This window comes from Platalea leucorodia (genome assembly GCF_965183815.1).
Source record: "Platalea leucorodia genome assembly, chromosome: 5".
NCBI lineage: Eukaryota > Metazoa > Chordata > Aves > Pelecaniformes > Threskiornithidae > Platalea > Platalea leucorodia.
The window spans coordinates 62,445,693-62,461,432 of NC_138827.1; the positions used below are offsets into that span (position 1 = coordinate 62,445,693).

The 15,740-nt window shown below is 48.4% G+C and overlaps 1 protein-coding gene across 1 annotated transcript in view; it reads right to left on the reverse strand.

Annotated features, from left to right (window-relative positions):
- Positions 1-2,229: 2,229 nt before the first annotated feature.
- VWC2L (von Willebrand factor C domain containing 2 like) overlaps positions 2,230-15,740 on the reverse strand; it is a gene marked incomplete at both ends in the record, with an annotated part of 51,046 nt that continues 37,535 nt past the window's right edge. The window contains one exon of the mRNA XM_082312253.1: positions 2,230-2,378. Within this exon, the coding sequence (XP_082168379.1) occupies positions 2,230-2,378 (149 nt within the window). The remainder of the gene's footprint in view (positions 2,379-15,740) is intronic.

Consider the following 15,740-nt stretch of genomic DNA (forward strand, 5'->3'; position numbering starts at 1 on the left):
CCTAGGCAACCCATCCCATTGTAGGACTTCTGCAGCTATTTCCAGGCTCCAAGCCCGCTCCTCCCACTCCAGCTGCACTGCTGCACTCACCAACGCTGCAGAGAGTTGGGGGCTGGAGCAAGGGGTGGGATGGGAAATTAGGAGCTTGAGGGGGAAAATCAGCAGAGTAAAATACACCACAAATATATAATTTTGGGGTTTTTTTGCTGGTTCACACACTTTATATTTAACAAAATAATTTTTTAATAATATAGTCTTTTACACATCAAATATTGTTTCTAGACCCCCCCCATTTTTTTACAGAATAGTTTTTTTTTTCTCACTAGTTTCAGGCACACTATTGTTTGAAAATTTTGAAACTGGATAGTCATTGACAGGCAACAGCTTACAAAGAAATGTGGCAATGACTTCTTTAATGGTACCAGTTCAAACCGCAGGAAGCCAATGCTCAGCCGAAATATGGCAATCACTGCGCTAGTGCTCATCCTATGTCTTGCCCTCCGGTAAAACGCAAAAACGGGGAACAAATAAAAATACAAAGGCAATGGTGTGCATAAACTGAGACCGACCGTGCTGATCCACTTCAGCGGAGGATGCTGTAAGGAGGATCTGCTGCCATCGCTGTTAAGACCAGGTACTGGACTGCAGTCTGAACAAAATAAGCACCATCGCCCTAATGGCCATGACCAAAAAGCAGCAAACCAAGCATGGACAGTGATGGGAAAGGCTCCTGTGTTCACCTGGGCAGGGCAGAGCAGGGAAATGACATTGGTGGCTTTTCTCTCACAGTGTCACTTGGAAGCCACAGCCTGAGAAAGCAAGAGGTGCCGAAAAAGCCCGAAGGGGACCCTTCCTTGGAGCGACAGAGGCTGCTGGCAAGGATCTCTCCTCCCAGCAGGCAGGCACGTAGCCATTTTCTGGAGAGAGACTTCACCAAGAACTGATTCCCATGGATGCAGCCACGCCACCTCCAGCCCCCCGTGTACCCTGGCTTGCTTTATCCCCAGCAGTATGGATGCTCCTGGGACTGGGGGAGAGCCAGGGCAGCTCCCTCATGCTGCAGCAAAGGGTTTTACCCTGAGCTGAGCTGGTTTAGCGGTGACACAGTGATGAGATGTTTCTGGAAAACTCCCTAAGGGTGATGGGCAGACAGAGGATCAGATATTTTAATTTTGACTTGTGGTGGGCAAGCCCCACTGTCGCTGAAGTCAATGAAACGATACCCTTGGCTCCAGCAAGAGCAGCCTCGGCGCTGGCAAATCAGGGATGGGGCAAGGCAGGCGAACGCCTGCTCAGTCCAAGAGCTGGCAGAGCCGTGGCACAGGGCAGACCCTCTTCCCTCTGCTCCACCACCGATGCCCCAGCCAGGCATCACACAGAGACAACCCAGGGAAGATGTTGCTTTCTTGGTGCTTTTCCAACGCCTTCTGGCTCGCTGCCCCCGCCTGCCCGTGCCGCCGGTGTTGGCTCTGGCTCTGATCAAGGTCACGGTGACTGTGTAGGTGTCTTCGACTTTATTGTCCCCACTCAGTGGAGAAAGTGTAACACAGATACAGCTTGTGTCTTGGGTGTCCCGGTCGTATACCTGTGCATCTACCTTGGTCCTTCCACAGGTTACATTCCAGTTGGGTTTTTTTTAACCCTTTCCTCCCCTTTTAATTTCTACCTCCCTCCTGTCCTTATGCCCTCCCCCCCGTTATGGACGAGATAAAAATTAGCCATTTCCTCACTCATAGCTGTATTGCCCCGGTGATCCTAGCTCAGGAAGAGGCTTTAAAAAAAAGCAAAACACAATAGCAAAAAACCTTAAATAAATAAATGTGAAAACCCCACGATCCACATTGTAGAAAGTGAGGGCGGTGCATCGATCGACATCTCAGAGGTGTCACCAGTCCAAGAACTTGCATGGGCTGTTTTTGCTTTCTCCTCCCCAAATCTGACCACTGCATCCCTATCAAGCACTGAAAATTACAAAAGCAGAGTAGATACCTAGATACCGGTTACATAGCGTGTAAAGCGAGAGAAGAGCAGGACAGGAGGGAGAGGGAGACCCTTCCCCGTGAGTAAAATCTCTGCTTGTGTGAAACCCTCGCAGGTTTTGCTGGTGACCCTGTTGCAGCTGGCGGGAGGTCGGACGCATGTGCAGCACTGAAGCTGTTCCTTCGTCATCATCGTCATTGTCATCGGCGGGTTATTTGGCTGGCGGTGCCACTGGCGGGGGGGTTGCCGCTACAGAGCCTGCTTGCCCTGGCACTCGCGCTTGGAGCACTGCGCCGGCTTCCACCAGTCCCCGTTGTGGCAGTGGCAGATGTTGCAGTCGTCCACCTTCACTTCAATGCCGGCAGGAATTATTGTGGTTCCTGCAAAGCAGTTCGGACCTGCAAAAACACAGGGGAGTAATAGAAATAAATACTTTTTTATTTTTAAATTGGGTGTAGCAGCTCTGCCTGGGAGCAGGCAGGTGCTCAGCCCCAGTCACCTTGCTGTGCTCCAGCCGCAACGTCAATGCTGCCAAAATCAGCAGCAACTCTCCCAGCCCGCTCAGTGCCAAGCCTTCGCCCCATGCCGATCACTTGTCTCAGGATTTTTTTAATGCCCTCCGGCAATAAAGAAAAAAAACAAAAATCTTGAAACTTTTTTCTTTTTCCTGTTTCTGTACCCAGCCCCTAGTAGAAATGGCATCAGATGCCCCATCGATGCAGCCAGCTTTCACTACTCAGTTGCCCATTAATTTAGTATCGCTTTCTCCTAAGATTTGGCTGTGAGATGAACGAGACCACGAGGACAAGCATGGGGACACAGACCAGCCTTCGATGCTCTAGCCTGGTGAGCATGCCCTGAGCTGCAGGGACTGGAGCCGAGTCATCCCCCAGGACCACGACAGCCATGCCTGAATACCCAGGTACCCCCACCAGCTCGGGGCTGTTAACCATAAATGATTGATGGCATCAAATTAACAACAATAATTCACCTCCCAAATAAGCTTTCTGATAAAATCTGTTTTTTCTCAGGGGCGATTCCTTTAATCTGCTCATTACTGGTAATTTTTTTGGCGTCTTTATTACACAATATCAAAGCTGAGCAGCAAGTCAGCAAGGATCTTATCTTCCTCCTTCTTGTAAAAGCCCCACAAATACCCATTGCCCAGCTGTCCCTCTGCAAACCCTCTCCTCCTCCCCTCTCGCTCCTGCATCAGTTAGTGCCAGGAATTAATGTCAGAGCCAGCAGCACATGAAAAAAAAAAATCGAGGCAGTCACATTTGTGGCATCAGGGAAGCGTGAAGACATTTGAAAAGTGTCTCGTGGCTCGAGTGCTGCTCCAAAATGTCACCCTTTGGCTGGCCACCGGTTTTAATCTATGCCTCCGGTGCACGAGGCGCATTCGAAAGATGAGAGTGTGTACAGACATGAAATTACAAGCAAGTCCTTAGTGCTTAAAATAAGGCTTAAGACTGTTTGAAAGGGAAAATAGGGTCTCTACGTGGCTAGAAACAGGCTGAGCTGTAAGCAGCCCTATGCTTGGATCTCACCTTTTATAGTCTCAGAGAACTATTCATGTCACCTCACTGATTATTAGTGCCCTGACTTTATTAAGATGCTCCTTTACGTTTAAGTTGAACAGGTGACAAGTTTGACAGGGCTGGACTTAACCAGACGCAGGCCATTCAGGTTGCTGCAGAGCCAAACAGTGCCTGAACGTTGTTTGTGTTTAAGCGACCTCCTGCCTCTATTAAAGGCCTCTTCAAATGTAGATCAGATCTACAGCACCTTTTCACATCTGTCTTAATGTAGCCACAGCAGAAGGGCCTGAGAAAGATGCCTCTGATGGCTCCTGTACCAGAATTTGGGGTGACTGGATGTACCCCAGGGTTGCTGCTTCCTTCCATAGACAGGAGCTGGGAAGGCAGGCTGTGGTGCTGGCAAGGTCTGTGTCTCTCTGTGAACGGGGGATGATGCCTCCTCCTTTGCCTGGCCAGCACGTGAGTCTGTCAGGATGCCAGGAAGAAGCAGGGTTTTGCTCCAAACAAGGGAATTCAGCATCACTTGTTGGCTCTTGGCACTTGGAGTTCAGGCTACGCTGGTCTGCTGGCAGTTGAGGACCATTGCACTAGGCGTGGGGATGTTTTAAGTCTGCTTTGGGCTGGACACCCTCCAAAGGTCCCCTTCAACCTCAGTCATTCCATGGTGCAAAGAACTTCAAAGGCAGGAGTTACCAGCCAAGGACACACAGTGATACAGAAAAGCCAAACTCTACGTATGCACACATATATACTGTATGTGTTCTCCTTCACATGCATGTGGTTGAAAAAGTCATGACCCATTTTGGACGCAAGCTGAAGATTTTCAAAGTTGGCGTCTTTCCAGAAGACATGATTCTGGTTGGAAAGGCTGTGATCCCAACTGTGGTATTTCTCTGGCAACCCATTGAAGTTGTCACTTCTTCCCATGGCTTTCGGATCCCTGTGCTGGCTGCCCCGCACCGCTGTCTGTGCTCTTCATCACAGAGCTTAATTCTCTGCTTCATCAAGTCTCATGGGTGGTGGTGTGTGATGACACCCAGCGTGGGCTTCGCCATCAGCTTGGCTCATTTTCTGCCATTAAATGTCCGGGGCTCAAATGCAAGGAAAATGCCAATAATTGTAGCTGGCTGTGTTTAAAGTTGAGGTAAGTGCCTGTCCTTCTTTAATAGGATGCTGTGATTGCCTGCCGATGTTGGGGATGTCCAGGATGGGCAGCCTCCACACAACAGCCTGCTCCACGCTCCCAGAACAAAAACTCCTTTTCATTAAAATTTAAACAAAAAGCTTCCTCTGGAGATCAGGGTGGCAAGGAAAGGGGAAGATTGTTTTCTCTCTTGTTGCCCTGTGGCTGCCTGTTAATCATCTCATTTGAGAAGCCAGTACTGCCTCAACACCCACATGCGTCTCCAGACACAGCCTTCTCCAGGCGCTGAGTGAGGGTGGATTTATAGCATCGCCAGCCCGTTCAACATGGCTGAAAACACACGGGAGGCTGGTGGCAATGGGAGCCAGTGCGTTTTCTCACTGACAGGCAGGCCAGCCTTCACCATCCAGCCTGGGTTTGGGGACCCTGTGCCCCCTTCATAGGGTGTTGGCTGTATCCCTGCGCTGAAATGCTGTGGGGGCAGAGCACAGCTCGGGGACACGGTCAGCCGAGGGCAAGCGAGTTGGGACTGGCCGAAGGGGAACTGCAAATTGGGGAAAAGCTTATTTTTCCTTGCATCCTACTTATCTGTCCATCCCATAGCTGCCTCATCACGGCCACAGCTGCCCTTCTTCCTCCCGGCAGCCCCAGGTCCATTCTCCCTCTTGAGCTTCCCCAAGGGGGTCATTTGGGAAAAAAAAAAAAACATTAAACACCCCTCATTAACGTCCCTATCCCAGAGCAGAGAAGCAGAAAGCAGACACCATGACGAAAAGAGGAGACGGATGAGGGAGAGGTACTGAAAGCATCACCCGTGCCTTTGAGGTCCTTGGTGGAGAGGGAATCATGCATTTTGGGGACATCACCACAGCATCAATGTCCCTGCCTCAGCCAAGGACATAGGACAGCTCTGCAAAATAGTAATTAAGCAGTAATAATCTGCCCCTCTGATCTCTGGCATCTATTGAGCCAGGAAGGACCTGGCAGGTGCCTCTGTGTCTAATGGAAAATCCTTGGGATGCTGCCGACCCCCTCCCCCAAAGGGGCTGGGATGCTGCCATCCCCCCTCCAAAGAGACTGGGTAAAGGGAAGAGGAAAAATTATGGCTGTTTTGGGTAAATCCTAGGAACTGAAGGCTGGGAGGAATGTCGGGGGACAGCCAAACCAGCCCTCGCTGAAGCAGTACCAAGCAGCCCAGGGCTGGCCAGCTAAACATCACCTGAGCACACCTAAGGAAGGAGCTGTATTCAGAGGCTGAATGGAGGGGAAAATTACAGCAAGTGGGTTTGTTTTCCTTTTTCTTGGCTTTTAGCAAAATGGATGAAAACCTGGCTTTGGGCTCTGCTGACATCTGCCCTCCTATGAGATGTTTTGCTGCTGTTTCAGGACATCCATCTCGTCTGTCAGACCTTAGTACTTCTAATTTAGGCCAACACTACCACTGCTCTGGATTTTTTTTTTCCCCATCACTCTCAAAATAGCCATCCCTGCATTGTCAGAGTGAAATGTTTTCTTTTGCTCACCACAGCAAGCTCGATGGAGCATTTTTACATCCTCTCTCCTGTCCCTGGCTACCCCCACCCCTATAGAAACGCAGATTTCAAATGGAAGTCAAAATTTCCACACTCCATTTCTGCTAATTTAACTTAAATTCCCACTGACTGGAATCACTGAAACCCAATTTTCCAGCACACTCACTGTCAGCCAGCCCCTTTTTTTTCCCAGCTAAACTTCTCCCACCTTTACACTGGAAAAGCAGACGCTGTTGGTCCACTTTTGGAGAGAGACAGTGAGCATGCACCCGTGGCTGAGGTGCACTTGGAGAGGGACGCTGCTGAAATTTAGTTGAAAATATGTCCCAGACAAGTGGCATTTTCTATGCAATGGCACAAGTCACCAGGGAGTTTTTCAGTGACCTTGGGTTTTACAGAGCCGACAGCTAATCCACTGCCAGCGATAACGTCCAGCACCTTGGGATGCTATGTGGCTTTCCTCCTTAGAGGAGCTGAAGCCTGTAAGGCCACAAGAAACTAAGTTCTGTTTTTGCTCTGCAGCAGAGCTAACCGGACTCCGTAAGTTCTCTAATATTTTTTTTTACCTCCCCTAGATCAACCACCCAACATTTCAAAAGCTCAGTGCCCCAAACACACGCTGCTGGGGACTGTCCTGAGCTTTTCCCGCTGCGGCTTTGTGCTGCTCGGAGGAGCAGGCTGAGACCAGGATCTGCCGAATTGATGTAAAAAATCACAACGAATGAGACAGAACAGCACAGCAACGTGGGGTGTTTTTTTATTATTATTCAAAAGAAGACGCTGCTCAGAAACATTTGATGACATATCAAGCACACCAAGAAAGTTACTTATGATAATAGCAGCAGGAACAAGAAGCTGCTTTGGGCAAGGGCTGTCGTTCTGGTCTTTGTAAAAGCATCTTAAACCACGACTGCAATGAAAACAGGACAGTAATCACCCTCTTTTCCTTGCTCAGGGAGACTGATGGGAGAAGTTTGCTGCTCCCACAGACAACGCAATTGTGAGATTTGCTTTGCTTAACATAATTAATACCACAAAAAAAGACCACAGCACTCCGGGGCTGTTTGCTAGAACAACTGTGAAGATTTTTATGGAGATATATTAGGGACATTCAGATGCTGTTTTGATGGGAGAGATGTAGAAAAAATCATACATGGTTTGTTGCTTGGGAAGAGTGATGGCAAATTTTGCAACTGTTTGCGTAAGGCCAGATACCTGGGTGACGACCCACGTTGTGCTGCTCAACTGCACCCCTTGTATGGAGGGAATACATCTAATCCCATGCGTGGGCATTAATGAACACCTGCTACGTCATGCAACACTACCCAAGGGTGTGAGATTGAGTCCTCTCAGGACTCAGTGGCATGGTGGTGCTTTAAAGAAACTCAGAAGCCCCCCAGTCCGACGCTCCCTATCACACTGGAAAAAACGCACGGCCCAACCACAAGAGGAGCAGCCATCCTAGCTCATGAGTAAACTGCATCTTCTGCACGGTCCCCACCACCGCACTATGGGGATGGGGAGGAAAACATGTGAATTCAAGAGCACCCCACACGGACGCTGAGTTAAAGCTGGAAGTAGCAGGAGCATGGGGTTTGATGCTCTCCAACGCCATGAGCATGCAGCATGGCGTTTGATGCTCTGCAACGCCACGAGGATGCAGCATCATATGATGCTCTGGAGTTGCTCGGTGCCGAACACCAGCCCGGCTCCTGGGGGCTGTGGGCTGCAGGCTGCTCTCGGGTGGGTTCTACTGAACTCAACGGCCTTGCCCGTGGCTTACAGCAGCTCTGAATTTAGCTCCGTGTGTGCAAAGAAGCAATAAAAGGAAAAAAAAGTTACGCACCGTGAGCAAGCATGAATCACTTCAGGCCAACTGTGATATTCAGATTTGCCCTGAATAGCATCTTGCACCAGACAGCTCATTGCCTTCACTGGACCTTCTCATGGTAAAACATCCAATTTCAGTGAGAAGCAGTATTTTCCTCTTAGTTAAATATTTTCTGACGATAATCCTATGTCTCCCGCCACTCCTCTAAGAGCCTCCCCATCCTTTTAGGAAATATTAAAGCTGACTCCAAGAGAATTTAGCTTATTCAGTCAATGGATAACGTTGTCAGGGAGAGAGGTGCTGATGGTTACGCTTATCTACCTTGTACCAGTAGTTTAGATAGTTGCTAAATAGCAACTCAATTTAGCCAGCCATCCCTCAGGCTCCCGCGTGATGTGCCCCACAATTAAAGTTGCAAGGGATAAGCAGAAGACGGTGGTGTTTCCTGGCAGTATTTAGGAATGGATACAGCCTGAAAACATCCCCATGGACACTCATTCAGCTGAACGAGTCTTGACAACTTTGCTTTTGGAGCTCAACCACAAATGCAACAGGGCATAGCAATTTACTGCTGGCAAGCTGCACCAAACTGGGGGAGCCATTTCTAGTGAATGTGGACAAATGTCCTCTCAGAGGCAAGGTGGATTTTTCTTTGCATGTTTTCATGAAACATGGTCTGCAGCATGACCATCCCACGCCATAGCCACGTGGTCTCCAGTGCCAGCGTCTGGCACTCCCAGAATTGCTCCGTTGACAAAAACACTCATAAAGCAAAGACCAGGTGAGGAACCCTGGAACCGACACAAGGATGCTCGTGGACGACCCTCCGACAGAGAGAGAGGCAAAACGCAGCAGAAATACAAGTGACCCCCAGGCTCTGGCACAGAGGGCAGAAACCGCCAGCTGCCTGCACCTTGAGACTTCTTCCGTGTCCAGGCTGAAGTCTGTGCTCAGGGGGAAGAAAAAACCAGCATCTTGTTTTTAATGACAGCCCCCCATTTCTGGAGGTTAACACTGCTCCTCTGTGCTGATCCTGCAGGATCTTTACAAATGTTCATTTAGCTCCGTCAATGCTATTTATGTGATCACTTCAGATTGCAAGAAAAGACTTCAATTTGTGGCTTTAATTAACAAGTCGAGGAGGAAAGAAGCCTTGTTTTCACCGCCTGGTACCAATATTGCCTGCCACGCTCTCCCCGAGGGGAGGAGAAGGCAGCGGGTGAAGCCGGAGGCGAGACATAAAGAAGTCAGCTGCCGATGCGGAGCTTTGCCTTATTGAAAATTAAATTTGGAGATGCTCTGCCGGGGCAGCGGGGAGCTGAAAACCCCACCAAAAGATAACAGCCCTCGAGCTCTTTTGTGTTAGAAAGAGGCCGAAACCGAAGGTCCTGGCTCAAAGCACCGCTGAAGCTCGAGGGTGCACTAGAAATGGGGCTGCCGTGACCGTGGCATGTGGGGGGGTGAGTTTACACCCTGATAACGCCCAGGTCTAATACCTGGTCTGTGGCTAGTTGATTCTTGGTGGTGGCAGGAGGGAAGGGAGTATGCTGTGGCTCTGCCACCTCCCTGCTCCTGGAGGTGATGCCCGTGTTCCCCAGGCTACGGAGGACACAGCTCTTTGCAGATTATAGGGCATCTAGTCATCCCACACATTCCCAATACACACACCAGGTGAAAATACCCCTCTGGACTCCTAAGTTCATTGCCACCCAACCTTCATAAAGGCTCCTGTGGGGCTGGAAACAGGACCGTTTCAGGTCAGTGTCCCCATCCAGATCACCAGCAAGACTTTGAAAGCCCCTTTCCAGCCTGCTCACCCTCTCCAGCAGCAGATGAGCTCTCCTAAGCTGCCTGCACCCAAACACAGACGCTGCAGCACCACCTCAGCCACCACCCCAAAAAAATGCGGATGCTGCTGTGTCTTTGGGAGGGACTGGAAGCCAAGTCCACCAAACCGCATCAGCCTCAGCTCCGCAAATTAAAAATCCCTACAGTGGGCAGGCGGGGAATGCTGGAGGCGTCAGTCCGTAAGCAAAACACTTTGCAGAGCCATCTGCCACCCCAAATGCTAATATCGGCTGCACATCTCAGCTTGGAAGCGCTGCATGCTGGAGCACGTCAATGTTTTTCGCGTGGGTAGGTGAAAGTTGGTCACCAGCACAAACAAGCCATCGTCTGCTAATCCCCCCCGCGCCACCGCAGACCCGTTGGATGGCAATCGCATCCTGTGGGTATAGGGAAGCCCTATGCAGCGCGGCGGCTGCCAGGAAGGTGGCGTCTCCATCTGGAAGGTGGGGGGGCCCCGTCTCGCAGCGGGGCGGGTGGTGAACGGAGGGGAGGATCGCAAAAGCGGCACCATTTTTTTGGCAACAGGCCCACGAGTGAGTGGATGCCAGGATGAAATCGGTGTGGGTTTCGTCCCATCCTTCCCCATGAGTTGAGGGGTGAAAACCAAGGCAGGCACGGAAAGCTTTGGGGAGGAGGTGTGAGCGAGCACAGGGCTAGCGGTGCCCCCAGCAGCCCCCCGGCCCCTCTGCCATTCAAAAGCTCAGGAATTCCTCTGTGCCTCTTTTTTTTTGTTGCTCTTGATGTTTTAAAATTCCAAAAGAAAGCCTGGCAGAGACCTGAAGTATGTAGGGTATGTATGTGTGTGTCTATATATACACAAGCAAAGCCAAGGAAGTTTGAAAGATACATTTCCCTCAGCCTTTTTTTTGTTCATTTGCTTTCAGCCAGTGTTTTCCTAGAAGGACAGGAGGTTTGTGCAAGCTTTCCCACCAAATCTCAACCTACTCTGGGCTTCATTCACTAGCACAGACAGTTATTTGCTTATCTGTAAAGAGCTCTCAGCGAGGTGGATATGTCACTCCTGTCCTCTCTGCTGAAAGGAACCACATGCAATGATGGACTAAGTGATGTTTCTGTGACCAGGCCACCTTCTGCCTGGGATGTTCCACTTTTAGGCAGAGTATCGCATGATGATAGCTTTTAGCTGTGGTAACATGTGTCACCTCCTCGAGGTGACCCCAAGGTGGAAGGTTCACTCTTCCTTTGCTGCCTTGTCCAGCCACCCATGGAGAGATGGCATCTCCAATAAATGCCCCAAATTTCATTCTGTTGTCCACAACATCACAAAATGAGAGCCTTTTCTTTCTTTATTTGTGGACAAGCTCTGCTGGCTCAGGCTAAAACCTCCCTGGAGTCAGCTGGTGGTATCTCCTAACCATCCATGAGCTTTCAATCTTGCACACTGTTGCCCCAAAGAATTAATATCTCCTCCGAAGCTGATCTGCAGCTCTCTTCCATTGCTCCTGCATATTTCACTCCTCACAGGACGATGATAACAGCCCTTCTCAAGCACTGCCTATTTACATGAGATATTTTTCCAGCCGTAACTCATATTGCTGGGTGCTTGAAGATGCCTAAAAGTTATTTAATCTCCGCATTAAAATATATATATATCTGCAGTATCCTTCTCCAATCTAAATCCAAGTTGCTCACTGTAAGCAAGCCCCTACATCATTAAAAGGAGTGCATTAAAAAGGCAAGATCAAGCTGAAAAGCTAAATTCAGGGCAACGGGAGCCTTTCCACTGACTTTCGCCAGCAATGAAGCCAGCACAATAAATGAGATAAAACACACCTGCAGCTCTCAGCCAGCCCAGCAGGACAGGGATCTCCTGGTGGCCCCACATCACCTTCTGGCTCTCCACATGCAGAGATGTTCACGTCATCCGGGCTTTGCTCAGACAACCCCAAGCATCCACTGCCTTGGAGTCTAACGAATGCAGGGGGCCCACTCAAGTTCCCTAAATTATGACCTGGCTCCCAGTGACACAGACTGATTTAATCCTTGCTGCTTTGCACCGTGGTTCGAAAATTACCAATAGCTCGTTATTTGTCTTAATCAGGAGCAGCAAATAAATGAGGGACAGGGAGACATCCAGAAGGGAATACACCGCATTACTCCTCCTTATTGATAGCACAGTTACTTAATTTGACGTGGAGACATAACTTCAGGCATCACTAAATACTGGAGCAGGAATGTTTTGGTGCAAGGAAGATCTATGGGTGCAATTTAAAAGCAGTCTGTTTAGGAGCGGTGACGTCTACCAGCTCCGATACAGATCTGAGCTGTGCGGACAGACTTGAGATTATCACTCAGCAAGTTAAATAAAGACAGCAGCTCTTCGACAGTTAAAAAGCACCAGCCGAAAATTGCAGCCCGCTTCCCTCTTCCTCCACGGTGCGTGTGGGATGAGCACGACAAGTGGGGACCAAGCCCAAGGCTGATCGTCACCTCCAACCTGCCCATCCCCGGGCAGCGCCGTCGTTTGCTTTCTGACACTCCGCACTGCCCGCGCCGGGGCAGCAGCAAAGCTCTAGATTAGACATTTGGCACGGCTCACTGCGGGGAAGGCAGCATGGAGATGGCGGAGAAAAACGCATGTTCAGCACAGGCATCTGCAGAAAACAGATCAGCCGCAAGCGATGCCAACTGCCGGCAGGTACGAGGGGATGCCAAACTGGGCAGTTCCCAGGGTTAAAGCCCAGAAGGAGCAGAACCTTTCCTCCACCAGGAATATTGTGGATTGAGATACGATAATAAACTACCAGGAGCCTCAACCATGAGAATCAATCTTTTTAATCAGTTTTTAAGAATCCAAGACTAGTGCAGATAATCTAATAAACCTCATCTGGGCATGCTAAAGAAAATAGGGCATGAGGTATGTCTCCTGCTGCTTTAGATTAAGGGTATTTGCCTCATTGTATGGGCATTTCACCCAAGCCTGTGCATCCAGCTTCTCTGTTTCTGATCCCAAGTGCACCGAGACCAAAGCTGGGAGCACTTCTGAGTGCACTTCGAACTCCCTGAAAAACCTCCACCCCCCGTTTCCCCATTTTACTAGGTTTCTAAGCCAGTGGTGGGTTATGGACTGTTGACCAGCAGGGTTAGGCATTGTTGCAGTGCAAATTAATAGCTAATATAAATGATTATGCATTGTATATTAGCTATTAATTTGCACAATCATTTACCCACTCTGCTGATTGAATAATACACCCGAATTGAGGGCAGCATTGAAGCCAATCCACTGCCACCAAAGTCATGGAGGAGCCAACACATGGTGTGTATCAGGATCAGCTCTCAAACAGCAGAAAAGCAAATTGCAAGGCTACAGACCTAGCCTTAAATATAAGGTCTTCCCCCCCTTCTTTTAATATAAAATGCAAGTTGGCATTTTCAAAGTCACCTATGGGATTTGCACACCGAATTCCTCTTCATTTTAAAAGGAGCTACGTGTGCAAACCTTAATCAGCACTGAAAATTTTAGCTTATGGTAAAAAAATGCACAGGCAAGGTGCTCAGCATTGCACAGGCACCTACTGTGCATATAAATCAGCTTTTTTGAATCAGATTTTTACAGCGTACATTCAAGGTTGAAGAAGGAAAACAGTAACACCTCAAAGACAGCAATAACCATCTATTAAGTGAGAAATGCATGTTTCAACATTTACCTGACCAAACGAAAAGGATTAGTTCTTAAAAATCTCTTTGCAGACAGCATAAAGCTTTGGGAGAATACCACAGATTTTTTAAAAAATATGGGTAGATTTTAATTGCAGGCAATGAAAGCTACTCCTAGGTCATTATAACCTTTCAGGTAAGTAATAGGCTTTTAAAAACTTGTCTAAATAGATATTTCCCAAAATGAACTCCAACAGCGCTGAAGGTACATTAATTCTTTTAATGGTTCAAACATGGCAAATAAGGTGAGAGGGGTTTTTTTGGAGCTGGTATAAAATAGGTCATTTTAAAAGAAATCAATTAATAAAACTACTATTAAAATACCGCATCAGCTAACAATGTTACCAGTAAAATCAACAGCTAAAGGGAGGAAAAGTTGAACCTTCCAGAGACTAAACCTTTAAGTGAAGAAATATAAGTCCAGAGGGCATATATATAACATGCCACTGTGTTTTTGCTGCCTTCACCTTGCCAGCTTCGGTCCTGAGACCGGCCACAGGACAACGCGTGCCATGGAACAGGCTCCGTTCAGGTGGCCATGCCCTTACAGCTGCTATTTCCCAGGTTACCCAAGAAAGGAACTGGGATGCAGAGCGGCAGAATCGGCCAGGGACTTGGCTGGATGTTCATCCTGCCCACTGCAACAGTGCTGAGGCACCTCCCAAGGCACCGTCCTCGGACACCATCAGGGAGCAGCAGCTCCAGCAGGCAGCAACAGCTCCTTGTCCATGCAGACATGAAGGGAAACCCTTATCTAGGGAAGCAAGTGGCAAAATAGCCCTCGATCGCCAAAGTACCAGGTCTTTGCTCTCTGCCTGGGTATCTCCATTCAAAGGTGAAGGTTAACAACAAAAGAATAACAACTGGGACTTTTTCTCTGGGCCTTCTGAGCTTTTAGCCAACTTATTCACCTCTTGGTTGTGCTCAGTGTGAAAATTTAATGATTTTTATGGCCCATTTTAACATTTTTATGTCTTTTTTCTTTGGAAAAAAAACCCACATTTGGTGTAAGAATTAAAACAGTATTTCATCCTTAACTGCAATCACAGATGATGTATGGAAGAGAGCTGGCTGCACATCAACTCAATATAAAGCCAGAATTGAATCTAACTTGGTCACTACAGCTGTGCATGATGTTTTATGGGGTGGGTTTTTTTCATATCAGTCATAAATGAAGTGGAAACCATGACTGGTCTAATTTTGTATAAAACATGAGGAAAAAAATGAAAAATGAGGGGAAAAAAAAGGAACCAAGTTGACTATATATTTATCTGAGCTGTGCATTTAGATGTGCAGTCTACTGAAAACACAACCCACCGTTGGATAATGAAACTACAACGGTTAATGCACGATGACAGTCACACCACTACACACATTAGTCGCAGCAATGGTTGCCTGTTCGTATGAGTAAACCTCTGCGCAAACTCCTTGCCAAGCAGCAGAAGGGTTTCTTCAGCTGTGGGAAACCACACACAGGATGAACCTTCAGCTCCTGTCTGAAAAACAGAGCTTCATCGCAATCCAGATGACTGTGGGAATGTGTCAATTGGTAGAAAAATGCCTTTATGCCTTTCCACCGGTGTGAGATGAAATGTGACGCTTTGAGAGCATCAGCACAGTCCCATTTTTTTTTTCCACCTGGCGACAGCTTTTTCTGATGAAGGTTTTGAATGTGGGATTGTGTTAGAAATGGGACTTCAAAGCAAAGTAAAAACTTTTCATGTAAGAAGAAAGCTGCTGCTGAAACCATTGCTTTCTACTCCAGGCTCGTGTTTCAGTTGTTGGGTTTTCTGCTGGCAGTTTTGAGCAGAACCCAATTTTCGCACTTTGTGTGACACAGCAAGCCCATCTCCTGCCGTCTTCACCACTGTTCCCCAGCCTCCTGGCCTCCATGCTCTCCACCACCATTCCCCATTGTCCTGGCCTCCACAACGACGGACACAGAAATGACTGGCCACAGGCAGGCAAGACCCAAGTGAAAGGTGGATTTAATGAACATGTACATGTATACAAGCTAGACGTCTAAGTCAGCCACCAAAGGTTCCCTTTCCAGTCGAAGGATAGACTCTTCTGGAGGGCACTTAACAGAGCCAAGCAGCATTCGGCTTTGTGTTTGCTTTCTTTTTACCCTTATAAGCTTGCTAAATATAATCCCACCCCAACCTTCAGATCAGGCTGCAGTGGCA